General features: G+C 57.1%; 1 protein-coding gene across 3 annotated transcripts; it reads right to left on the bottom strand.

The window, feature by feature from the left end:
* Nucleotides 1-6,372: 6,372 nt before the first annotated feature.
* On the bottom strand, nucleotides 6,373-20,678 carry PTPN7 (protein tyrosine phosphatase non-receptor type 7). Of its 3 annotated transcripts, XM_033080316.2 has the most exons (11): nucleotides 20,195-20,678; nucleotides 16,852-16,901; nucleotides 14,129-14,357; nucleotides 13,605-13,788; nucleotides 13,112-13,196; nucleotides 12,488-12,564; nucleotides 10,390-10,527; nucleotides 9,126-9,236; nucleotides 8,435-8,592; nucleotides 7,481-7,594; nucleotides 6,373-6,887 (listed from the first exon to the last, which is right to left on the bottom strand). In XM_033080316.2, the coding sequence occupies exons 3-11, from the start codon at nucleotides 14,257-14,259 to the stop codon at nucleotides 6,794-6,796; spliced, it is 1,092 nt and encodes a 363-aa protein (XP_032936207.1). In that variant the 5' UTR covers nucleotides 14,260-14,357; nucleotides 16,852-16,901; nucleotides 20,195-20,678; the 3' UTR covers nucleotides 6,373-6,793. The 3 variants fall into 3 exon arrangements, with proteins under 3 accessions (XP_032936207.1, XP_032936208.1, XP_032936210.1); XM_033080317.2 differs by lacking the exon at nucleotides 16,852-16,901; XM_033080319.2 differs by lacking the exons at nucleotides 16,852-16,901; nucleotides 20,195-20,678 and adding an exon at nucleotides 15,684-16,844.
* Nucleotides 20,679-24,431: the final 3,753 nt, after the last annotated feature.

The following is a 24,431-nucleotide window of genomic DNA, read 5'->3' on the forward strand; positions in this document are numbered from 1 at the left end:
TCCCGGCACCCTGTAACACCCATACCCTGCTCTGCTCTGCTCGCTCCCGGCACCCTGTAACACTCATACCCTGCCTCTGCCCTGCTCACTCCCGGCACATTGTAACACCCATACCCAGCCCTGCTCGCTCCTGGCACCCTCCCTCCCTCGGTAACCCAGGGCTCCTCCGATCACAGTGCGGCCTGAGGGAGGGGGCTGCACCCTCGTACCGCTGCACCCCGACACACCCGTACCCCCAGTTCCCCTGCAGCCTGCGCCCAAAGCCTTCCTGCAGCCTTCCCCCTGCGCCCCCCGCATTTGCTGCACCCCAAAATCCCTCCAGGCTATTCCTGTGCTCCCAGCACCTCTTCACCTGGTGCCCACTGCACCCCCACCCAGCACCACCAGCACCCAGCACCTGGAACCAGTGTCCACCCCCTTCCATCACCCCCTGTGCCCAGGGATCCCCGTGCTGGTCACCTGCACCCAACACTGCCAGCTACATGCCCTGCACTCGTGGCATTGCCCTGCCACGGCTGGCACCAGCCCCTCCAGCCGTGCCGCTGGGCACACCCCAATCCTGCACCTGCACCAGCCCTCCCACACACCTTGGAGTGCCACTGGGAGCCCTGGCACACACAGCAGGGCTGAGCCAGCCCGTGGGGCTGCCCCACTGCAGCCCACACCACCGTCCCCAGGTGTTCCCTGTCCCCCGGGTGTTCCCTGCCCCCCTCTTGTCAGCTGCCACAGGTACAGCCATGGCAGAACAAGCAGCACCTGGCCAGTGGCCAAAGCAGGAGCTGCCCCTGGCCATGGGTGCCCCTTGCCCAGGGCTGGTGCCAGGTGCCTCCAAAGGATGTGTGGCAAGGTAACATGTGTGGTGAGGCCCCAGCAGGGACCCTGGCTCCTGAGACACGGGGAACACTGGGGGATGAGGTGGGGATACCTGGAGGTCCAGCCCTGAAGGGAGTTCACCATGGTGTGATGGGGCCTCCATGGGCACAGAGACAACCTCATCCATTTGCTATTTCCTTGGGTCATGGGCCAGTCACAGCTTTTGTGGCTTTGGAGGCTGTGCTTTGACCTGGTGCTTGTTTCAGGCTGTTTCTCCAGGTGATGCCTGCGTGATGGTTCGGGTGCAGGGGGCAGGGATGATTTGGGTGCAGGGATGATTCAGATGCAGGCTGCAGGGATGCTTGGGGTGCTGGGGGTGCAGGTGTTTGAGGGGCACAGGCAGTGTGAGCAGTGCTGGCTGGGGGAGATGCAGGGCACAGGGGTGCTGGGGTTGCAGAGGTTCTGGGGTACTTGAGGGTGCTGGGTGTGATCAGTGCAGGAGAACTGGGGGTGCAGGGGTGTGGGGTGTACAGGGGTGTGCAGGAGTGCTGGGGCCAGCAGCCAGGGTGGGCAGTGGGGGTGTAGGGGGTGCCAGGAGCCCCAAGGAATGCAACAGAAGCTGACAATTCCCACCTGAAGAACGAGACAACACAAAGGCACAGCTTCCTCAAAGGATGTTCCTGTGAGACCCCCACCCAGGCTGCTGCCACAGCGGCCTTCAGCCATCAGGTTGGGCCCTGCAGCCTCAAACCCCTCATGCTTTGCCCCTGTTCTGCAGGGCTGGGGGGATGCAGAGCTGCTCCAGGTGTGTGCTGGCTGTGCCTTGGCTCTGCTGTGCTCTCCCACACTGTGCTGAATGCTCAGGGCAGGACCAACAGGGCTCAGTCCCATCCACGTGGGATTTGAGCCAGTCCTAAAGTGAGGACTGACACACCAAGCCGTTTTCAATTCCCGTACACCAGGTTTTTTATTCCAGCAGTTGCTGGGGAGAGCCCATGAGTAGAGGCTGCTGGTGCTCTCATGAGAGATAAAGATGCTGAATCTGCTGCTGGGGCTGCCTGAGACAAATGTGTGTGCACAGGAAATAGGGAAACTGAGTTCAGGTTTGATTCACCTCACAGGGGGTATCTCAGTCCCTGACAATTAATGGTGGGGAAGTTTCCCTCACGAGCTATAAGTCACGGGGAAGCTGCCTTTGTTTTCAGAGACAGCATTTTGCTTTCCAACCTGCTGCAGCCTGCTTAGGATCCCTGTGCTCTCAAAGGGAGGCCTGAGGAAGCAGAAACACAATTGTTTTCTGTAATCACTCCATCATAACTCCTCATATCAGTGAAAAATCCATTATCCCCCAAATCTTGCATGTAATTTCTGCTTGAAGATGTTTTTTTTTCCCCCAAAGAATCAGAGGATTGTTCAGGTTGGAAAAGACCTCTAATATCATTGAGTCCAACCATTATCCCAGCACTGCCATGGTCATCACTGAACCAAGTCCCAAGTCACCATCCTGCAGGGATGGTGACTCTATCACTGCCCTGGGCAGCCTGTGCCAGGGCTTGGCCACCCTTTTGGTGAAGAAATCTTTCCTAATATCCAATCTAAAACGGCCCCCAGTGCAACGTGAGGCCATTTCTTCTTGTCCTGTCCCTGTTCCCTGGGAGCAGAGCCTGACCTCCCCTGGCTGTCCCCTCTTGTTGTGCAGAGTTGTACAGAGCCAGGTTCCCCTGAGGCTCCTTTTCTCCAGGCTGAGCCCCTTTCTCAGCTCCCTCAGCTGCTCCTGGTGCTCCAGACCCTTCCCCGTCTCCATTCCCTTCTCAGCACTTGAGGTGTCTTTCTTTTCATGAGGGGCCCAAAACTGTACCCAGCATTTGAGGTGGGGCCCCACAAATACAGGGGGGGAAGAGATTTTTAATAAAAATTCACATTCCAGCCCAAAGAATGTCCCTACTCCAGTTTGGGGCTTCCCCCCACCAAGCATCCCTGTTGCACTGAAGCTGTTAGAGGTTGCCCCTGGATCACAGGGATGTTCCTGCAGTCCCTGCCACAGGAACTGCCCATCCAGTGCCCAAACCAAGCTCACCCATCACAGCAGGAACAACAGCTCCCTTGTTACCATCCCCACACCGGGAGAGACATGAACACATAAGCAAAAAAGATAATTTTCCTGCACTATCCCCACTCCACCCACCCTATGTCCCTTATTTCCATCAAGGGGAGCCAGTCCTGGCAGGTGTGGGGACGTTTGGCTGTTTCCCACTGGTTCAAACCAGAGTTCCAAGCTCTGCTCCCTGCACATGCAGGGGTGCACTCAGCAGATGTGGTCCCCATGGTTACACCCTTTCAGCACTGTCCCCTGTGGTGTCACCCCATGGTGTCCATGCTAAGAGCTGGGGACCAGGCAGAGCTGCCCTGTGCAAGAGCTGGAACCACCCCAGGGCCTCTCCAGACAAGAGCATGTTTGACATTCCCAGGAGGTTTTGATGTGGTTGCTCAACCAAGTTCCTTAAGGAAAGAGAGGTCAGGGCTGTGCCAGCCCACGTGGGTAAGGGGTGGCTTTTCCTTGTGCTCCCCTGGCTGAGAGTTTAACCCTGGCTTAGCAAGGACCAGTACAAAGAACTGTGACTCCCATGTCCCACAGTGTTCCTGGTGCTCTCAGCCCCCAGGTGAACCACCCCCGGCGCTGGCTGAGTGCTGCAGGGTGGGCTCATCCTCTGTGGGGTCCCACCTGCTGCAGGTGCTCCCACGGGGCCTTCTTGAAACCTGGGACCCCAGTGCTGCCTGGAAATGTCAAAGCATGCCCTGAAATGTCTCCTTTCCAGGTGATGGCTTGATCACTTGGGTGTCCACGGGTGCTGTTGTTTGCCATCACTCACCTGAGAGCAAAGCTGTTATTAATTACTCAAGATGCTGGATTTTGGCATGTGCTCTGCCTTTCCAAGGACACAAGCAGTGCTATCTTTGATGGCATTGAAGCTTTCCACCAGGTCCAAGTGAATTTGGAACATTCTGGGTCTACTTGCCACCACCAAAGCTGGTGTGTGCCACAAAGGTGATGTGTCCCATGTTCTGTTCCTTCCATCCCAGTGAGTTGTTGCAAGGGGAGGGAATGGATTACCAGCCTGGAAAACCCCAGGCCAAAATTACAGTCATGTGGATAGGACAGGATCTTTCATCTTGTATCTTTTTACTTAATATATTTTCTTAGATGTAAGAAAAAAAAAAAAGGATTTACAAAGAGGGTGGGGAGGCCCTGGCACAGGTTGCCCAGAGAAGCTGTGGCTGTCCCATCCCTGCAAGTGTCCAGGGCCTGTTTGGACTTGGAGCATCCCTGGCTAGTGGAAGGCTTTGGGACTAGATGGCCTTCCAACCCAAACTGTTATATGATTCTGTGGAGGAAGGACTTTTCCAGAAGCCCAGGAACATGACTCTCAGGATGCTGAAGCCCAGGGCCCTCAGTACCAGCGTGCTCTGTCTGGCTGGGCTGTACCTCCCGTGAAGCACAGGAACACCGTGAGAAGGACAAGGACAGCTGGGACCATACCTGGGGTTTAAGTGGGGGAGTGAGGAACAGGAGCAATCTTGGCTGTGCTGAAACCCCATGCCAAGCTCAGGGGCTTAATGCTAGCCCAGGGCATGGGAAAGCATGAGATTTTGGAGAGATTCCTTTCCTCTGTCTGCTGGGCACCCTGTGAGGCAGTTTCTCAGGACACAGCAGAGCAGATCAAACCCTGCTGCACCCCTGCCATGGGGTGAGGCCAGGATGGGCTTTGGCAGTAACACGGGCCATGGTTCAGCACAGCCCCCAGCACTGCTCAGGGAGTCAGTGCACAGAGGATGGAGAGAACTCACACAGTGTCCAGGTAAGTGTGGAACAGATGGAGCTGGTAGAAATTGAGATGAAAAGGCAGGAAACCTGCTTAACTGATCATAATCTGCATCAGACAGCTGAGCTGGAAAAACTCCCAGCACCTGATGGGGAGTCTGGGAGGAGGTGACAACACCCCTGGCCCAGCTGTGGTCCTGGTGCTGCTCCTGCATGGCTTGGGAGACCCTCGTGCAGCCCTTGGCATGAGCCTGCCCTAAGAGCTCTCCTCTGGACAGCAAACTGAAAGCATGAGGAAAATGTTTTGTGTGTGTGTGTGTGTGTGTGTGTGTGTGTGTGTGTCCTGCTGTCCAGGGAGTGCACAAAAACTGTCCAGGTGCAGTTTGCAAGGCTTCATCTTCTGCCTGATGGCAGTAGGCAAGGAAAGACACGAGGAGGGGGATGCTGAATAAAGCCTGTCTCACAACTCAGACCTCTATTGGTGCCTCCAGAGACACGATTGAAGGCAACAGGGGCAGACCAAATCACCTGAGAAGGCAAAGTCCTGAGCTATCCATGCACTGACCTGCAGGGAGCTTGCAGAAGCTCCACAGCCTCTCCAAGTGCCTGAGCATCATGCAGGAGTCCCACAGAGAACACAGTTCCCCCCAAGCACCTGGCTGGGCAGGCTGGGCACAAGGAAGGGCTGACCTGGCACTGGGAACAGGGGGATTTCTCTGCCAGGATGATCAAAATGCAGTAGGTGAAAGGACATTACTTGAGATCTGCTCCTTTTCCTGCTGCTGGGCCAGGAAGCAGATTTGTTCCTGGGAGGGAAGTGGACAGGGAAGGCTACTGGGCAGCAATTCAGCTGCATTTTGGGGACCCATGGAGTGGTGAAGGGGCAGGTCATGCACAGAGCCCTGAGCCAGGGAAGTTCAGGGAGCCCAGGCAAGCTCAGACCCATTCAGCAGGAAGATTGACCCTTTCTTCCCTGGATCTCACACTGGGTCATGTCAGGGCTTATGACACGGGCTGGCACAGACTGGGCAGATCCCACCTCCTTCCCAGCCCTCACTGCCCAAGGGGGTGCCCATCAGCCAAGGGCAGCTTTGAATACCTTCAGAATTCTTCAAAATACTTCACAGAATATTTCCATCTCCATGCTTTGCAACAAAATGTTTCTCTGTCTTCTATTTTTCCCCCCAGATTTATCAGTTAAAAAGACAACCTAATAAAACCCAAATATTATTTTGTTCTGATTTCAGAAGAAGAAACCCCAAGAATTCAAAATCTCCACCTTCATATAACAGAAGGCAATTGGGAGCACGTCACTTGCAAACTGCACTTGGGAATCTCCCCTGCTAGGGAGAGGGGAGGTTCAGGTTGAATACTGGAGAAAATTTCTTCCCTGAAAGGGTGGTCAGGCACTGGCACAGGGAGGTGGTGGACTCACCATCCCTGGAAGGTTTCAGGAAACAACTGTACATGGCAAGTCATGATACAGTTTAGTGGACACAGTGGGGTTTGATCACAGGTTGGACTCGATGATTTTGGAGGTCTTTTCCAACCTTAATAATTCTATGATTCTACCTTAAGGCTGTTGGAAAGGTGTTGGCTGAAGGTGGAGAGGAAAGCAAGCTGTGGAACGCTGTTAGCCAACCGTGCACCAAGCCATCAAGGTGTGTCTTCAGCAGGAAGAGCTCTGTGGTGCTTGTTTGGAGCAAGCCCAGCCCTGCCCACAAAGGATGCACAGCCAGCACAGGGGCTCCATTTATTTCAGGGTAGTTCCAGCAGCGCTGTGTCTAACGGGGTGAACATTTATGTGCAGCTGAAAGGCAAACCGTGCTCCTGGCATCTGCCAGCTGCAGCTCCTCTGCACAGCTCGCTCTTCTGGTCCAGGATCTTGCACCTCTCAAAAGCCAAAGCTTCTTTCTGTGGGTGAAATCTGCCTGGAGCCAGCAGCAGAGGCCACCTCGAGCACCCATGGCACCACCTTGCTCATCCCAGGGTCCAAAGCCACAGTCCCTGCGGGCTGGCTCAGCTGTGCTCATCCCAAGGGATGTTCATGCTGCTGCTCTGTGGCCTGGCAGCATCAGGAGAGTATTTGGTGAAGGTGTCCCCGAGGCTGGTGCAGGAGAGGTCAGAGCAGGGAGCCACAAGCCCGGTGGGAGCCCTGCACTAGCAGCCTCCCCCCTCTGGCAGCTGGGAGGCGTAGAGAGCTAGTGTGTGATGGAGGAACTGGTACTGCTCGCTCGTCTGGATCATCCCACCTCTGCAAGGGAAAGGCAGGGGCCACTTCAAACACTGAACCCTGTTCCCAGCTCCTGTTCCCAGGGCACAAATATTCCCACTGTGTCACCAGCCATGTCAAGATGCCTCTGAAACAGGCACTAGAGGTTCAGAAGCATTGCTGGGCTGTTCAAAATGAGATTAGTACCTGATTTGGTGCTAATTTTCACCTGTACTTCTGGAAAAGTGGCCAGGTGGAGTTTCTGGATGTAGTGGCTGAGCTGGAATGCAGGAGCAGATGGCTGCCAGGTTCACAGCCCCTCTCCTCTCCCTCATGTCCTCAGGTCAGAGCTACAACGGCTCTGACAGCAGAATCAGCCTGGCACTGGGAATCATTTGCTATCCACACATCTGCATCCCCCAGCCAGAGCTACAACGGCTCTGACAGCAGAATCAGCCTGGCACTGGGAATTGTTGGCTATCCACACACCTGCATCCCCCAGCCACCTTTCAGGTTTCCAGAAATAATCCCCGTGCTCCCTTGGGATGCCCATCCCCAGGTGTCTGCCCCAGCCCTCCCACAGCCCTGCTCTCAGGCTTGGCACCCTGCAGGAGCCCCCTGCTCTGCACACCCACCTGTCTATGCGCAGCCGACACACAATTCCCAGGATATCCACCTCCCCCTTGTCCTGCAGCTGCTGACACCCGATCCTGGTGGCAATGAAGGAGCCGGTGCGGCCAATGCCTGCGCTGCAGGACAGACAGACACAGCTGTGGGAGCTGTGACAGCATCCACTGCCACATCCTGCTGAGCTGGATGCACTCCTGGATTGCTTTGCTGTGATTCCTTCCTAGAGGGATTCTGGGCTCCTGGCCCCAGCTGCCAGACCAAGCTTCTTAGCCAGGCACCAAAAGCCACGGGCTGGGGTCACTCTGCCATGGCAAGTTCTTGCTGTGTTGCACAGCCCAGCTGAGGCTGCTCTGGAAGCACAAAACCAGTCTGTGCCTGTCCTTGTGCAGTGCCAGAGGGGGAAGCAGCCCCATCCCCTCCCAGCTGGGCTCTAACCCCAGCACCAGTGCATGCTGCATGTTCCATAGGGACAGCTGAGTGCTCTGCTCCACTGTCCCCAAATTCACTCAGCCAAGAGAGAAAGTAGGCAGAGGCCCCCTCCTGCACCAGGGCTGTCCTGAAACATGGCTCCATGTCCAAGCCACAGGCCATGCTTGGTGGCACAGGGAGCAGGAATCACGGAATCACAGAATGGGTCAGGTTCAAAGGGACCAACCATGGAGTCACCTGGTTCCATCTCCCTGCTCAAGCAGGATCTTCCAGAGCTGGAGCTGTGGGTGTACGGTGGAGCTGGTGGCTGGGTCCCAAATGCAGACCCTTCCTGCTCCCACCCTGCTGGACCCAGGTGTAGGATGTGCCACCATTCTGCTGCCAGGACAGTAGCTGCTGATTGACCTCTCTGCTGTGGGGTGGCTGTGCCCTGGTATTTCTGCACTACAGTGGGAATTTCCCCTCAGGCATTTGCAGACTGACCCCGAGGAGAAGCACACACAGGGCTCAGGTGAGGTGCAAGCTCTTACCTGCAGTGCACCACGATGGGCCCTGGGCTGGCTGCAGTCTGCAGAGCCTCCTCCACCTTGGACACCAGGTGCAGCAGAGGCTTGGCTGACTCGGGTGTTTGCTGGTCGGGCCAGGAAGGGAAGAGGATGTGTTTGACCTTGCGGCACTCCTTTCCAAGCTTTTCCAGCACAGCACAAAGAGAAACAGGGATGTGAGAGCATGGGCCAAGTGAAACAGGGAGTTCAGCTCAAGCAGAGGCCAAGCAGCCTGTACCCATCTCAGCCACTCTCCTCCTGAATCCCTCTTTGACCCCTGGACCAGAGGCAGTGGATGTGTCCCATCCCAGAAGATGAGAACAGATGCAGAGTATTCCAATTCTGTCACCAGAGTCCAGGCAAAGCAAGATCTTTTAGGCTGGTGTCAGCCCAGGGAGACAATAGAAAGCCCATGGGCAGAGCCAAATGATACTGCACAAACACTGGGCTGGTGGTGCTGCTCTGCCCAGCTGGCCCCTTCTCCTCTGTACCCCAGGGCTGGGTCCTGCTCCCTCCCAGCCTCTCCAGGCAGGAGGGGCTCTGCAGACCCCTCCTCTGGCAGAGGCTCCTGACAATCATGAACCCTCCTCTTTGCTATCACAGCATTGCCATCTCACTAGAGATCCCAGGGGTGTCAGGGCTCCCTCTCTGACCCCAGGATGAGGCTCAGACCCACCTGGATGGAGAGATCCCGGACCACGTACTCCACAGACTCGCTCACCCCCTGCACGCGGATGGTGAAGGGGCCATAGGTGCCCTCCTTCTCGGGCCAGTAGTGGACACATTTCTGGAGAACAAGGCAGGTTTGTGGCTGTGGACATGCTCAAGGCACCCACTGGATGTTTGAGCTGTACTTGAGTCAGTGCTCTTGGGAGGGGACATCACCTTGGGGGTGGCAGGGGAGCAGGGAAGGTGGATTAGAGTGATTCAGAGGGAAAGCAAAGGAGGGATAGATCCCTACCCCTGCATCTGCTGCACTGCACCCTCTCCCATGACCTGCCCTGGCTTTCAGGCCCCAGGGATGCATATCTCTGCTCAGCCCAGGAAGCTTCCAGATGCAGCAGGACCCAGGGCACAGGGAGAGAAGGGAGCAAGGACAGGGCCAGGAAAGAGTTTCCAGTCCTCAATCCCCACAGGCAGCTGCTGTTGTCTCCCATCCCACCCCAGAAGCAGAAGCAGTGGGCAGCAGTGCCCCTCTGCTCCCCCCAGATCTCTCTCCTGGGCTGGATCCCCTGGCTGAGAGGTCCCAACCCAGGGGAGAGCTCTGAGAGGCCAGAGGGGCACTGCTGCCCACTGCTTCTGCACCATCCCTGGGGGTTGCCCTAAACCCTTTATCCTATTATCCAGCTGGGAATCTCCTCCTCCACTTGTGAATCACCAGGGAATCCTCTGAGATGAAAGCACAATAAGTGGGTGCACAGACCCCACATTTGGCCTCACACAACCCTCTGCTGTCATCAGTACCCCACTCCTCCCTGGGCCTGGGCAGGGTCAGTGGTGCCCCTGGGCAGGGTCAGTGGTGCCCCCTGGGCAGGGTCAGTGATGTCCCTTGGCAGGGTCAGTGATGTCCCCCTGGGCAGGGTCAGTGGTGTCCCCTGGGCAGGGTCAGTGATGTCCCTTGGCAGGGTCAGTGATGTCCCCCTGAGCAGGGTCAGTGATGTCCCCCTGGGCAAGGTCAGTGGTGCCCTCTGGGCAGGGTCAGTGGTGACCCCTGGGCAAGGTCAGTGGTGTCCCCTGGGCAGGGTCAGTGGTGCCCCCTGGGCAAGGTCAGTGGTGTCCCCTGGGCAGGGTCAGTGGTGTCCCCTGGGCAGGGTCAGTGATGTCCCCTGGGCAGGGGCAGTGGTGCCCCCCTGGGCAGGGTCAGTGGTGCCCCCTGGGCAGGGTCAGTGGTGTCCCCTGGGCAGGGTCAGTGGTAACTCCTTGGACAGGGTCAGTAGTACCTCCTTGCTCTCCTGCAGCTCGGTGATCATGACGATGAGAGGAGCCTCCTCCTGCCACACCATCTCCCAGAAGTCGCTGACAGTGTTCAGCATGGGTCCCTGCGTGGCAATGTACTCCCGAGGCCGCCCCGCGTAGCCCTGCGAGCACAGGGCCTGTCAGCGACCCTGGGGGGACCCTGAGGGCACTGGGGACTGTCCCCAGCTCACTCCAGTCCTCATGAGGCTTTTCTCCTCTACTGTTTAGAGGCTGATCCACACATGCTGTTTCCTACCAAACCTGTCCTTAAAACGCTTTTTTAGCTCTGCTGAGGAACCACCAGGCATCCTCCCCATCCTGCTGGTCCCATCATCCCATCCCATCATTGGCTTTGCACACCAAGCTCCTGCAAGCATCTCCAGGCTATCAGTGTGACAACAGCCAGCATGATGGATGCCTTGGTGAGGCAAAGCTCACATTAGGAGCTGCACTCCTCACTGTGAGCATTTCCCCAAGGACAAGCAGGAATCCCTGTTTCACAGCATCCTTTGTCTCCAGACACTTCTCCTAGTATAAAGCTGCCAAAGGTTTCGAAAACCATGCCTTCCCAGCAATCTGTTAATGATTTGGTCTCACAACAAGTTGCACTGGCCCAGCTAAGGGACAGGAATGTTTTCAGGAACATTTTGCAGAGCTCTATTTTCGTGCCTTGAGATTATTCATTTTTCCTAGGAAATATGATTTTCCATTCAGGGGACCTGGAGGTGTCAACCCTGGGAATTCCACCTTTCCCCCACATCCATGCTAGAAAACATCTCATGGAACACCATCAGCAGCAAGAGCATCGATCCCAGGTGGGGTTGATGTGAGCAAACACCTGCAGAGCACTCCCAGATTCCTGTGTCTCCCAGGTATACCCAGGCAGGCTGGGTTGCCAATTTTCTGATGTGCCCACAAATTCCTGCACTGCTACTACACCTTTGGAGAGGTAAGGGGAAGGAAGAGGTCAGGAAATACCAGCTGCACACAGGGGTGTCTGGGCACAGGTGTGTGTGCCACAGGGATGGGCAGTGCTGGTGCACTGTCAGGTGAGACAGAGGGGATGCCACCACACCCCAGGGTGTAGGGACAGAGTGCTAGTGTCACCTAATGTGCAGCTGCACGCTGCCAGCCTGCCCCAGGGAGACACAGTCCATGGTCAAACTGCCCTTGGACACCCCAGCAGCTCTGGGCACGGTGCTCCTGTCTCAACCCAGCTCCCTGCCAGGTGCTGGTTGCTGCTGTCTCAGTGGATCTCAGCCACAAGCACCATCAGAAAAGAAACGTCCTAACTGCGCTCCTGCTCCACGCTGCTCCCTCCCAGCACCTCCCAGGGGTTTTTCTGTCACCCCAGACAGCATTTTTTGTGGGCTACTTTTCCAAGTCTTGCTTTCCGTCACTGCCAAGCACTCAGAGCATCCATGGCCCCACCACTGCTTCTCAGTGCCCTGGCCAGTGCCAAGGGAAGGGTGCTGCAGTGAGATGCAAAGCTGGCACCTGAGATCTCACACAAGACCCCATTCTGGCAGAGACTACAGCCTGGGAGGGTTTGCACAGGGATGGATAGCAAAGCCAAGCTATCTAAGTAACATCCCAGGGTCTGGGGATTTCTCAGTCTCTGGAAAGGAACCCCGCGGGGTGCCAAAAATAAACCACACCCCATCCTCATTAGTTCTCTTCCTGGGAAATTGTAACAAGCTCCCTGAGCAGAGAGGAAATCCCAGGATGTGTGAGGTTTGAGGATCTCTGACCTGCCATAATCTTCTGACACATGGCTTTGCCAGACAGAGGGACAGTGTGTGAGGAGGAGCTGGAGAAGCCCCTGCAAGGGAGATTTTTGGGGTGCCCAGTCTGCCCAGGGTCTGAGAGCAGATCCTTCTCGAGACTCGCCCATAGGAGCAGTGTATCTGCCCTGTGCAGATGGAGCCACATCTCTCCAGCTCCAAAAGGGTGACAACTGAACTCTGCTGCCCCAGAGCAGCCCAGGAGAGCAGGTAACAGTGCCCCAGCATGTGTGACCCCGTGTGGCACCTGCAGCCTGACTCTTGTGAGCCCTGGGCTGCAGGCCTGGAGGACACTCACTGTGATGTAGTTGGCATTTATGTAGCTGTCTTCCTCCTGACTCCCAGCCCTCCTGAGGCAGACCCGGCTCTCAGGATCTGCAAGATGTCACAGGTGTTACCAAGGGACTGATCCTGCCCATCCTCCCTGGGCTGGAGGCTGAGTCCTCCTGCCCCATGCCGTGCTCAGAGCAGTCTGCACCCTCCCTCAGCCCTGTTCTTGTCCAACCCAGTTCAGCCTCACTCCCCTGGCAGGGCACAGCCCGTAGTGAGCAGGTGGGGTGACTCACCTGCAGTGATTCTCCCAGCACCTCCCCACAGAACCTGACTAGAGCCCAGCTGAGTCCCCCCAGAGCATCCTCAGCCTTTACCCTCTCTGGGCAATGCCGTTGGCACAAGCAGGGCCCCACGAGTGCTGGGCACCTGGGCAGGACACCCCGGGAGCAGCTCCCCATGCACCCCACAGCACTGTGAACACCCCCTGGCACACAGCACCCAGCTCCTGCAGCAGGGCAGAAGGAGCAGCATGGCAGGAACAGCAACAGCACCCAGGGGTGCCCACCCCAGTGCCAGAGCTGCTGGAGTCATCCCTCACCCACAGGCAAACACAGGGAAATAGGAGGCAAAGGGACACAGTGGCACGTACTGGGGAGGATGGTTTTGTATCTGTCCTTGAGAGCACGTCCTGGGATTTCCAGCTCCTCCGGACTCACGAAGTTGGGTGGGATTTTCTGCAGGGGGAGAAAACAGCCATGAGGAAAAGCCCATCTTGTGTCCCCCGGTGGTGGCAGACCTGCTTGCCCAGCAGGGCAGGGCTGACCCACGGGCATCAGCAGAGATGCCAGCTCCTGGGGTGAGTCCTGTCTTTGCTCCAGTTGTGGTGGGACTCCTTCCAGAGAGGCAACCCTGGGAGAAGAGCACGGGAGGGCAGGACAGGGTTTTCCAGGGACCCCAAAGGGACATGTGTGCACCAAGGAGCAGGTGGCATGTGGGCACTCTCCCCTCTGTTTGCCCACACCTCCTGCCCTCCCACTGGGGCTGTGGGACACAGCTGGGCTCAGAGCCTGATGTTCATCCCTGTCAGTCCCACCACCACCCCTGCCACCCCTCCTGTGAGGAGGGAGAAGGAATCATCGCACCGAAAACTCCTCCTGGAGCTGTGCCAGGCTCTGGGCGTGCTGCTGGAGCTCCTGTTTCCTCAGCACGTGGCTGGATGTCCTCAGAAACTTCAGCGTGATGTCCCGTGGTGTGCAGACAGGCTGGATGGGCTCCACATTCCCTAGAGAGCTCATGTCCAGCACTAGTGAGACATTGGAGCCCCTCCTGGAAGGCAGAGGGGTCCCTGGTTGATCTACTGCCACCCTGGGACAGAAGGACAGCTCATCCCACCATATCATCAGTTAAAACAACCCCACATGGAGCAAAAGCCAGATGGAGCCCCCAGTAGATAGGGAGATTGAGGAACAAGGAACTAGCTGATCAATTTGCCTTTTGGCAGGGAAGCCCCTGTAGGACGGTGTGGACATCTGTCCTGGGCAGGGTGGGAGCTCAGACCTGGCCCTGCACATGCTGGCAGGCAGAGGGCTGGCTGGAGGGAATGTTAGGGGAGCCCTGGGGATGAGCAGAGCCATGGGTACCCTGGCCAGGGCTGAGGCACACTCACCTCTCCTGCAGACGCACGTGCTTCTTGGCAGAGGGGCTGGGCTTGTCTGCCTTGTCCATGTCCGCTGCAGCTGCCCGGGCTGCCAGGCTGCCCTTATGAACTCTGGAGCACACCAAGCAGGCTTGGACCATGCTGCAGCAACCACAGAGCCCTCGTCTTGAAGCACAGCAGGGGCACTCGGGGGGCCCTCAGCTCCTGGGAAATCATGGAGCCATCAGAGGAAAAGCAGCTGGAAAAGAAAAGTTAGATCTGAGAGATACCACAAGGCTGGTGGGGCTCCCAACAGATGCTCTTCAAGCAAGGGACGGCTTTTAAGTCCTCAGTTGTCCTGTAACAGGACCACCAGCCCCTCTATCCAGGCAGATGGAGAGCTCCCAGCACAGGGATGCATGCAGCACTGCAGCCCACATGGGCATCACTGGTGACCCTGGGCATGGCACCGAGGGCCACCTGCTTCCTCTGACGGGAGAACACTGTGGTGGCAGGGCACAGGCTGGTTTGGGGGAGCCCCAGATGCTCTCCACCTCCATGGAAGCACATGCTCTGTGTTTCCAGCCCTACCCCATCACATCCCTCTGCTTCGTCCTGGGGACATGGTGGGGAAGAGTGAGAGCTGGAACACAGCAGGTGACGTGAGCTGGCTGTAGCCACTGCATGCAGTCTGGCCGTCTCCTGCTAAGGGAGACACAGACCAGGCACCCTCAAGAGCCTCGTGGCTCTGACAAGGGAGGGATGGCCCTGGGGCAGCCTCCTCCTTCCTGCAGGTCACAGCAACTGTCGAGAGGAAACGGCTTTATCTGGGTGGTTGAGCAAAAGGCTATGGGGCAGCCCAGCTGGGGAAGGTGCCAGACATTCTCCATCACCAGCAGTGGCTCAGCCCCTGGCCCGGCCGGGGAGATGCAGGTGATGCTGATTCACCTCTGGACACAGCTCCTCATGGTGCAGGCAGTACCCTGGGATCCTCAGCCTCCTTCTCATACCCAGCTTCCTCCATGAGGAGGAGACAGATGCACAGAGACAGGGAATGATGCAGTCAGAGCTCTTGGTGGGCAGGGTGGGATCCCAGGCCCATTTGCTCAGGGAGGTCTTGTGGAGAGCTGGGGTCGGCACGGTAGTTGATAACACAGCGAGGGCAGGAGCTGCTCCCCAGGAGTCCCTGCTGCTCAGCGGCATTTCTGGCAATGGCAATGCCACCACTGCCACTCACACCATCCCCATGCCCCTGCAGGGTGTCCTGGTGTTCTCCATCCAGGCAGGACAAGAGCAGCTGGTCAGCAGGAGCAGCATCAGGAGAGATCCTGACCAGAGAGAGCCCAGGCTCCCATCCCAGCAGCTGGAAACACCTGGGAGATGCCCTGGCTAGCAGAGGGGCCCAGGGAAGCTGCCAGCACCTGCAGGGAGAGCGCTCCCATCACCTGCCCAGCACCCCAGCCCTGCCTGGGGCTGCCCATCCTCACGCACATGCCCACCGCCCCTGGGCCCGGCGCTGCCTGCCGGGGGCTGCTGGCCAGCCTGAGGGGCTGGGGGCAGCACGAGTGGGCTGGGGGGCTCCTACCTGTGCCCTGTGCCATGGGCTCGTGGTCCTGGCCCGCGGGCACCGCGCCTGTCGGTCTGACACCACGGTTTGAAAGTGTTCAGGAAGCTGCTTATCAAAGGAGCTGCTGCTTCCTCTCCCTCCTTCTCCCCCACCCCGGCTGCCGCCCACACACATACCGGCCACATCTCTGCAGCTCGGCTCTGCCGGGCCGCCTGCACACCCAGCCCAGCTCCACACCCACCAACCTCGGTCCTGCGCCCGTGGGCACGGCCTGGCCTCCCCTAAACCCCGGGCTGTCTCCACAGGCCCCTCTGCTGGGGTGCTCGGTGCCCTCTGTGACAAGCCGTGGCCAGCACTGGTGCCACCCATGGGGCAAGGACAGATGGGCGAGAGCCGGCCGTGGGGAGGCGAGGCAGGTGCTTTGCATAGTGCTGCTCTGGGGTACCACAGCCCAGCTGCCAGAATGGATCCTCCCATCCTCCTGTCCTCTCACCCAGGCTGTGCCCTGCTCCCCATCCCACTCAGTGCCACCTGCCATGTGCAGTGTGCTCCTTGTGCCACCCCACTGTCACCCAAGCCCTGCCCACGTGGGGACACCCCTCTGCACCCACCACCATCCCTGGGTACCTGAGGGTAAGACAGGTGGTTTCCCCCTCCCCAGCAGGGAAGGGCAGGGGTGTATTTGGGATGAAGGTCCCTGGGCCTGGCTCAGGTAGGCCAGGTCTGCCCTTGGGGCACTGCACATCCTTCCTGACGCATCCCCACTGCTCTTCCTGTTTGCTCTTGCCCGGGCTCTGCACACTTCCTTCCTCCTCACTCCCACCTCACTGTGCTGCAGCAGCTCCTGCTGCACCCCAGCAGCCACCCTGACCCCAAACACCTTTCCCATGTCTGTTCTGCCCACCCAGAGCTACCCCAGCCCAGCTCACTGAGGTGACCGTGCTGTCCCTGGGCTGTGCCAGCACTGCTGCTCACCTCACTGGAAAGCTGTGTCTGTGCACACCTGTGTGTTTGCAGGTGTGCCAGAGCAACACCTCCCCCTGGCAACCTGGGACACCCTGCCAGTGCCACCTTCTACCCAAGGCTAGAAGATCAGAGGGCCCAAGCTCCAGAGTGAAGTGCTGGGCTTGGCCAGCAGCAGAACAGCCTTATCTTGGAGAAAAGGCCACCAGCACCCACGTCTTACCTGCAGATCCTGGAGTGGCCAGAGGATAGGTTGAGGAACTGCTCCCTGCCCTACGTGGGATGAAAGAACACATCTGGAAGGCCTAGAGGCAGCCCCACCACACACTGCCCTTCCTTCCCACCTGTCCCTGACAGAGCTCAGGGATGACCAGCACTGCAGAGGTGTCTGCATAAACTTCCTCCCAGTAGGAACCAGAGTAAACAAACAGGGTTCTCTGCTGGAGTAACAGGCTGTCAGACATGCAGAAGATTCCTGAGGCTGTGCCTGTATCTGCCCTCTAAGTGTGGAGGGCACCTGTCCCATCAGGTTGTCTTTGAGTTTAAGGGGTTCCTGAGGATAGAGCCGAGATGCAACCCCCTGGAGCTGTTTTTCCTGCCTTTTACTGGCCTGATCTTGCTGCCTCCTCACTGTTCTGTTCCTCTGCCACTGGTGGACAAGCAAGGGACAAGCTCAGTTTGGCATTGGGGCAGATAACACAGGGCCACCAGCACATGCAAGTCACTGGGAATGTGTCAGTGACATCTGTGCACCCAAACTCCCTCCCAACCTCCCCAGCTGCCAGGCACCTGTGACAGGGAGGATGGAGACAGCTGGGCCCTCACAGACCTCATAGGGTCCAGGAAAGAAACATCCACAAATCTAACAGCACCCCAAAGGAGCAAAGCAATGGGGCTGTGACAGCTGGGCTGTCCAGGGTCTCTTGCTGGACCCAGGAGGCACCACAGCACATCCTGATCCTCTGCACAGTGAGCAGGAGACCCAGGACAGCACTGGCCTTTGGGAACTGGATTTTGGCTGGTTTTCCCCAAAGGGAATGGGAGCCTTTTATCAACACATGATTTGATGCAAGACACAAACTCTAGCTGCAAAAGGAACAAAGGTTTTTATGGAGGTCAGGAGCTCCCTGTGTGCTGCTCGTTTCAGTGATCTGTGGCCCACTGTGATTTAAGAGATTTGATGGGCATTTCAAAGTATTTCAGCAGTAAGTCCCTTCTTCCTCCTGCCAGGTTCTGCCTTGTTCATTAGATACCCCTGGATGCTGCAGGAAAGATGCTGATGCACTTCCCTTGCAAAATGGCTTATTTGGTTCCACTCTAATTTGGTCATGACAAAGGACCCCACTCAGGGTACAAGGAGGAAGCTGAGATTCTGAGATGCAGTGTATCCTCTGCCTCTGAAGCACCACAACACCAAGGTACTCATGCTCAGGGATATCCCCAGAAAAGCCTTGCAGCACTTTCCCTGTGCTGCTCACAGACCTCCCTGTGCTGCTGGCTTGGCTCTGCCAGTCATGCACCTGCCTATGCTGGCTGCAGCTAAGCAGGACACCCAGGATATAGCCCTGGAAACTACACCTGGCCTGCTTGGGTTTCTCCTTATGCAGAAAACTCTGATGGAGACTGAAGGGACTGTCCTGGCCATGGCGACTCCCCCAGGATAGGAGGAACGCAGTAGGGATGTTGTGTGGCAATGTGCCATGGCCCAGACTCCTAGGAGCAGATAAGTTTGCACTGCTAAGATGTCCTGACCCTTACATTCCTCTGAGGGTGTACAACTGGACCCCAATGTGCTTCCACCTGCCAGCATGCATGCTCTTTCTCCCTTCTGCCAAAGCACCAGCATGCTGAGGGGGTGCATTTGAAGGGAAAGCATGGGAGGGGACACAGACCTGTGGAGACCCACATCATGAAAATGAAGTTGCTGGTGGAAAAATGAAGCATGAGCTGGTAGAGATAGACTGGATGTGAGGGAGACCAGGATCAGAGGGACTCAGAACATGCTGCTTGACCCAGGGCATTTTTCAGCTCTCAGTGCCACCCAGGCACAAGCTGTCCCCTGTACCTTGTTGCACCCACCTACGTCTGCTGCTCTCCTGGGACTGGGCCCTACCCCACTCCTGCCTGTCTGCTGGAGTACATGGTGGGTGCTCATCCACACGTGCAGAGCAGTTGTACCTGGTCACTCATTAGTGCCCATCCATGCTGGTGTGCAGAGACCTCGAGCAGAGAAGTCCAGGGAATGCCCTCCCTCACCCTGAGTGCACCTTTGGGCACATCACTCCTGGCCACCTCTGAGCCCCTGCTTGGCACACGATGCTGCCAGCTGGTTCGTCCTGAGGGACACTGGCTGGGTTCACAGAGAGGTGCAGTGGGGAGCAGAGAGCTGGGAGATGCTCTGGCCAGCATTGTATGCAGCTGTGCTTGTCCTGTGTCACATCATCAGCTCTGAAACAGCTGCATCAGGCTGGCCTGGGGAGCAGAGCTGCTGGATCCTACAAGCAAGGACTGCTGAGGCCAGGGTGCTGGCTTTGAGGAGAAACAAGGTCCAGTCTGGGGCAGATCCCAACCCAGGGTCAGTTTGCTGTAAGGACAGGACCAGGACATCAGGACAGCCACTGCAATCTGGTGTGAGCAGGGGAGCCTGACAGTCTCTGGGGGCAAAACCCAGGAGGGGATGGGAGGAAGCAACACTGAAGGAAATGCTCCTAGCAGGTCACTGCTGTGCTGCTCATATCCCCTCACCTTCCTGCCTCCCTCCCCTGGTGGGGAAGGACTGGTGAGGTCCCAGAACAGGAATGTCTCTTGTTCCCCATCATTTCTTTCTGCTCTAGCCTTGGTGGCAGTGGGATGTAAGGGGTGATGATAATGCTCGGAGTGGTGCTGGGAGGGTTGGTGATGGAGGGATGCACATGCAGGGAAGAGTCCCAGCTGTTACCACACCAGCCATCCATACCCGACCAGGTATGTGTCAGACATGGGATCCCCTGTGTCTTCTGTCCCTGGACATCTGTGTGTTAGGATTATCTGTTGGGATGTAAGGACTAGAGAGGTCTGTGACAGAGTCTCAGGGGCCTTGAAGGGTCCTTATAGGTGTGGCTTTACTTTCAGGAAGATATTGGGTCCCTATGGAGTTGGTGCTCTGGAGAGGAAAATCTGGATTTATCCCTGACTGGTACTTGTTGTTTGTTCACTTGAATTTTAAAACTCCATTTCCATGGGGTCATCTTGCACCTCTGGCCATGATTTCATAGCCAGTTCCCTTTGTGCAAAGAGCACTTTCCAGCTCCAGACTGGGACCTCTTTTCCCACTAATGACCAGCCAATCCTTATGCCCATTTCTGCCCCCAGCCTCCTGAGCATGGGCTTCCTCAGCCAGCCTCCCTGCCCTGATGCACACCCCAGCAGCTCTGCTCACCCTCTCCACACAGCACTGTAGCCACAAAGCCACCTCAGGCAGGCAGGCACTGAGCTGGCACCCAAAGCCCAGACTCTGCCCCATAGCTTCATTTCACTCCTCCGGATTGCCAACCACACCATGGCTGTGTCCCATCAGTCCCCATCACCTCTGTGTCCGGCACTCAGGAAGGGATGGTTCTGCTTCCGTAGACACGCCTGGGAGTCAGGATGTCCTGCAGGCTTTTGGAAATTAGCCCATCTCCTCCGCTGCCTAAACATCGCTCGCAGGCTTGAAGGTGCAGCAGCTGCCTGGGGACCGAGCAGACTCTGTGCACAGCGGCAGGGCACGGCAGGACGGTGCGGTCATGCCGAGCAGCGACCCTCGGCCACCTTCCCTGGGGTCCGCTCACCGGGCTGGGGACCGCCAGCCCCCGGCAGCCGCGGAGGCAGCTCCGCAGATCGCTGTTCCGGAGAACGGCGGCTCGCTGTCCCCGAGTCCTCCAGCACAGCGCGTTCCCAAGGACGGCCCCGGCGGGAGCATCCTCCCGGCAGGGCTGCGGGAGCTCAGAGCCCGCAGCGCAGCGCTGCCGGCGAGCCCGGAGCCGCGGGCATCCCCCGGGATGGAGCTGATCGGGGCAGCCGATGAGTGAGTGACCTTTCTCCCCGTGGCCGGTGACGGTCTGTGCGGACTTTGCTTCTGCTGCTGCCCGCCTTGAGCCGGGAGCAATTTAACAATTGCTGGTTCGTTTTGCCAAGGTATTGCCGCTGATCCTGCCAGCCTCTGTGCTTCTGCCCTCTCCTCAAGGAGAACCAGAAGAGGAGTTTAGGACCTGGATTTCCTGCTTAACTGCTGGATTGTTTTCTTTGAATCACTCAGCCTAGAGAAGAGGAGACTGAGGGGAGACCTCACAGAGCTTTCCAACACCCTCATGAGGGGCAGCTCCAGTCTCTTCTCTCTGTGACCAGATACAGGACTAGAGGAAACAGCTGGATCTGTGTCAGAGGAGGTTGAAATTATAAAAGGAAAAGGTTTTCCACCCAAAGGGTGGTTGAGCACTGGAACGGGCTCCCCTGGGAAGTGATCACAGCTCCAAACCTGTCTGAGCTCAAGAAGCATGTGGACAAAGCTCTCAGGCACAGGGTGGGATTGTCGGCGTGTCCGTGCAGGGCCAGGGGTTGGACTTGATAGCCCTGATGGATGCCTTCCAACTCAGCATATTCTATGATTCTATGACTGCTGAGTAGAACCATGTTTAGTTTCTGGAATTAGATACTCTCCTGCATCTCCTGCAAACAAGCTGAGCTTTCCTCCAAATTTGCCGATAGAAAAGCAGAGCTGGTGAACCACCAGCACCATCGGGCTGGGCTAGCACTGATGCAGAGCTGGTGCTGCTGTGGACTAAAGAAGGTGCCTTGGCATCAGAACAATTCCCCTGGGAAAGGTGATCTCCCGGAGTGAAAGTGCTTTATATCAGCTCGGTTTGTTCCTCTTCTCCTGTGGGAAGAAGCTCCCCCTGTTCAATTTACAGTGGAGCAATGACATGGAGGGCTGTTCCTAAACCAGGTGTATAGAATCAGGAAATGACAGAAACATTAAGGTTGAAAAATCCCTCGAAGATCATTAAGTCCAACCATTAACAGACCACTGCCATGTTCACCACTAAATCATGTCCCCAGGTGCTGAGGGTAAAGGGGATCGAAGCCAACACACCTCCAAGGTGCTAGGACTTCAACACTCTGGCCAACAAATGCCAGTTAGAGAAGCCAGAGAGGGACAGCAAGAGCCACAGAATGACTTGGTTACCAGGACAGCCTGCTGGGGATGCAGCCCCATCCCTGCCATGGCAGGGACACCTTCCTCTGCCCCAGGGTGCTTCAGCCTGGCCTTGGACACTTGCCAGGGATCCAGGGGCAGCCACAGCTGCCACTGTGCCAGGGCCTCCCCACTCTCACAGGGAGGAATTTCCTCCTCACATCTCATTGGGTGCATGCCCACGCTCCTGGGGACGTTCCTGCCCTGTCTCATCCATGTGTCACTTGGGCTTGCCCTGTGCTTCCCTGGATGCTGTGCTTTTAGAAATGCTGTCTGGAAAATGCTGTGTGCTTTGGTTTCCCTTGTGGAGTAAGCCTTGCTTGGACACCTGTGGGTTGACAGGAGGCACACACACATCCTCTCAAGAGGCTCCAGGCCACAGAACTGCCTGCAGAACCCTGTGAGCTGTGTGGGCAGGGAGAACTCTCCTAGGAGCAGGACACCCCCCAGCTCCTCTCTGTCCTCACAGTACACAGGGCAAAGCAGGTCACAGTGAAAAAGGCACAAAAAGGCCTGAAAATCCTGAAAACTCGTCATGTTATTCCTATCCTGGGTCCCTTGGCACGCTGTAGCAGTGGGGACCTTGGCAGCCCTGCTGGGTTTGCCCAGCACAGCCCTGCTGCCCCAGTCCCTGGGCTGCTCCCTCAGGGGACACTGAGCCCAGTGACCTCTCACTGGGTGCAGAGGCCATTATCAGTAACAGGAAACGAGCTGGGCAGGAGACAGAGATCCAGAAAGAAAGGAAGTGGTTAGAAAGCCGTCACTTCCAGTTCTGCTGCACGAGAACCTGCGCCCACGCACCCACGGGTGCCGGGGAACAGCGCTGCCCTTCCGTGGGCTGAGCTCCTCTGGGATCACTGGGGAGTGTTTGTGATGAAGGCACAGATCCTCTTCTAGGCTTTGATAATAGCTAGAAAGGTGGTTAAAATAGCTCACACTCAGCCAATGTCTGCTGCAGAAATAAGTGTGGTGAGTCCAGCCGATGGCAAGTGAGTCACTGCTCGGGGGTTAAGATTAAGATTCTTAACCTTGCTAAAGACAGACTGCACGTGATGCTGTATCCTACCCAGCACAGGATGGATCTGTGGATGCAACTGCCCAGGGACGATGTGCCAGCAGCTTGTATTTCAGGAAAAATATCTTCACTGAAAGGGTGATCAGACACTGGCACAGGCTGTCCAGGGTGGAGACACAGGCATGTTAAATGTGGCACTTGGGGACATGGCTTAGTGGTGAACGTGGCAGTGCTGGGGCAATGGCTGAACTCGATCTTAGAGGGCTTTTTCAAGCTGAACAATTCTCTGATGATCCTTGCATGGCAGGAGGCAGAGCCCCTGACAGCCAAGGCAGGTCCATCTCTCCGGCAGGAGGAGATTGGCTGTGGATAAGCAGAGGCAGCCAGAGGGCAGCAATGCAGAGATGATGGATCTGTCCAATGCTGCTGCTCCAGCTCCTAGCCATAACAGAAAGTGGGCTGTCCGCTTTTGAAAGCTGTTCTGGATTGTGCTTTCTGGCCTCAGAAATTCAGGAAGCTGCCATGCTGGGCCATGCATGCTCCTCCTGTGATTCCTCTGAGTTCCCTTGGTCTTGCTGCAACTCTGTGGCTGTAGGTGTAAGCCATGGGAGCTTGCAGCACATGGGGTCTGCTTTGCCCCGGTTCCAGGCATCAGAAATATTCCTGTCTGCTCGCTGTGGGAAAGCCATGGTGCTTGCAGCCACAGATCTGGAGGAAAAGCAAAGAAACTGTGAGCTTTTTAGTTTCTTTTCTTCTGCTGTTGGGGCTGAAAGGGGTCCTTAACTGCTGTGGGGCTGGGAGCACCTTTCCTGCCAGCAAGTCCAAGGATAGAACTGTGGAGCTTTCAGCACTGGAGGAGAAATAGAGGCAGCAGCTGATGTCACCAGAGCCCCAGATGCAGCACAAGTGTTTGGCTTCTTGCCCATGAGAGTTGTGCCTTGCCCATGAGAGCTGTCCCCCCCACCTAGGGCTGCTGAGCACCCTGCCCTGCTTCTGCCAGTGGGGGCACAGGGTCAGAGCTGGCACCAGGATGGTGTTTGTAGTGACCCTGAGTAAAGCACTGGGCCTCTCACCCACACGGGCCAGCAGCAGATCACAGATGTGGTGCCTGGTGGGTGGCCACTGTGCAGTGCTACAGCTGCTGGTCCACCATCCTTCTACCCCCACACCTCACCTCTGGCTTTTAGGGGGCATTTTGGGACAGAGTGTGTTCCTCTGTAATGTTGAGTCTACCTGTGGTGCTGAGGCCCAGATCTGTGATACCAGGACAGGGCAGGAGAGATCTGTGCTGCTGGCAAGAAGGGGAGAGGATGGAGAAGCAGCAGCTGAACACTCACAGGGCTGCAGAGAAGGACACAAGGCAGCGAGCTCTGTTCTCAGCTGGGGCAGGCCACCCCTGCCCTGCCATGCCTCCCCTGCCAGCTGCATCATAACACTGTGGCAGATCACATCCCACCTGGGCACTGCCCCTGCCAGGGGCATCTCCAGCTCCTGTCACAGCCCCTTGGGCAGCTCTGCCTGTCCTCCTCTGGGTGTCCTCAACCTGTCCCCAGAAGCAGTAGGGGACACCCCTGAG

The sequence above is a fragment of the Catharus ustulatus genome, chromosome 25 (assembly GCF_009819885.2).
Source record: "Catharus ustulatus isolate bCatUst1 chromosome 25, bCatUst1.pri.v2, whole genome shotgun sequence".
Classification (NCBI taxonomy): domain Eukaryota; kingdom Metazoa; phylum Chordata; class Aves; order Passeriformes; family Turdidae; genus Catharus; species Catharus ustulatus.

Excerpts from the sequence above, each read along its gene's own strand:
- PTPN7 (XM_033080317.2), bottom strand. The coding sequence starts at position 14,259 with ATGGTCCAAGCCTGCTTGGTGTGCTCCAGAGTTCATAAGGGCAGCCTG. Across the intron at positions 13,197-13,604 it reads AGCTCCAGGAGGAGTTTTCG|AAAATCCCACCCAACTTCGT; the intron begins GTGCGATGATTC and ends CTCCCCCTGCAG. Across the intron at positions 9,237-10,389 it reads AGCTGCAGGAGAGCAAGGAG|AAATGTGTCCACTACTGGCC; the intron begins GTACTACTGACC and ends CTTGTTCTCCAG.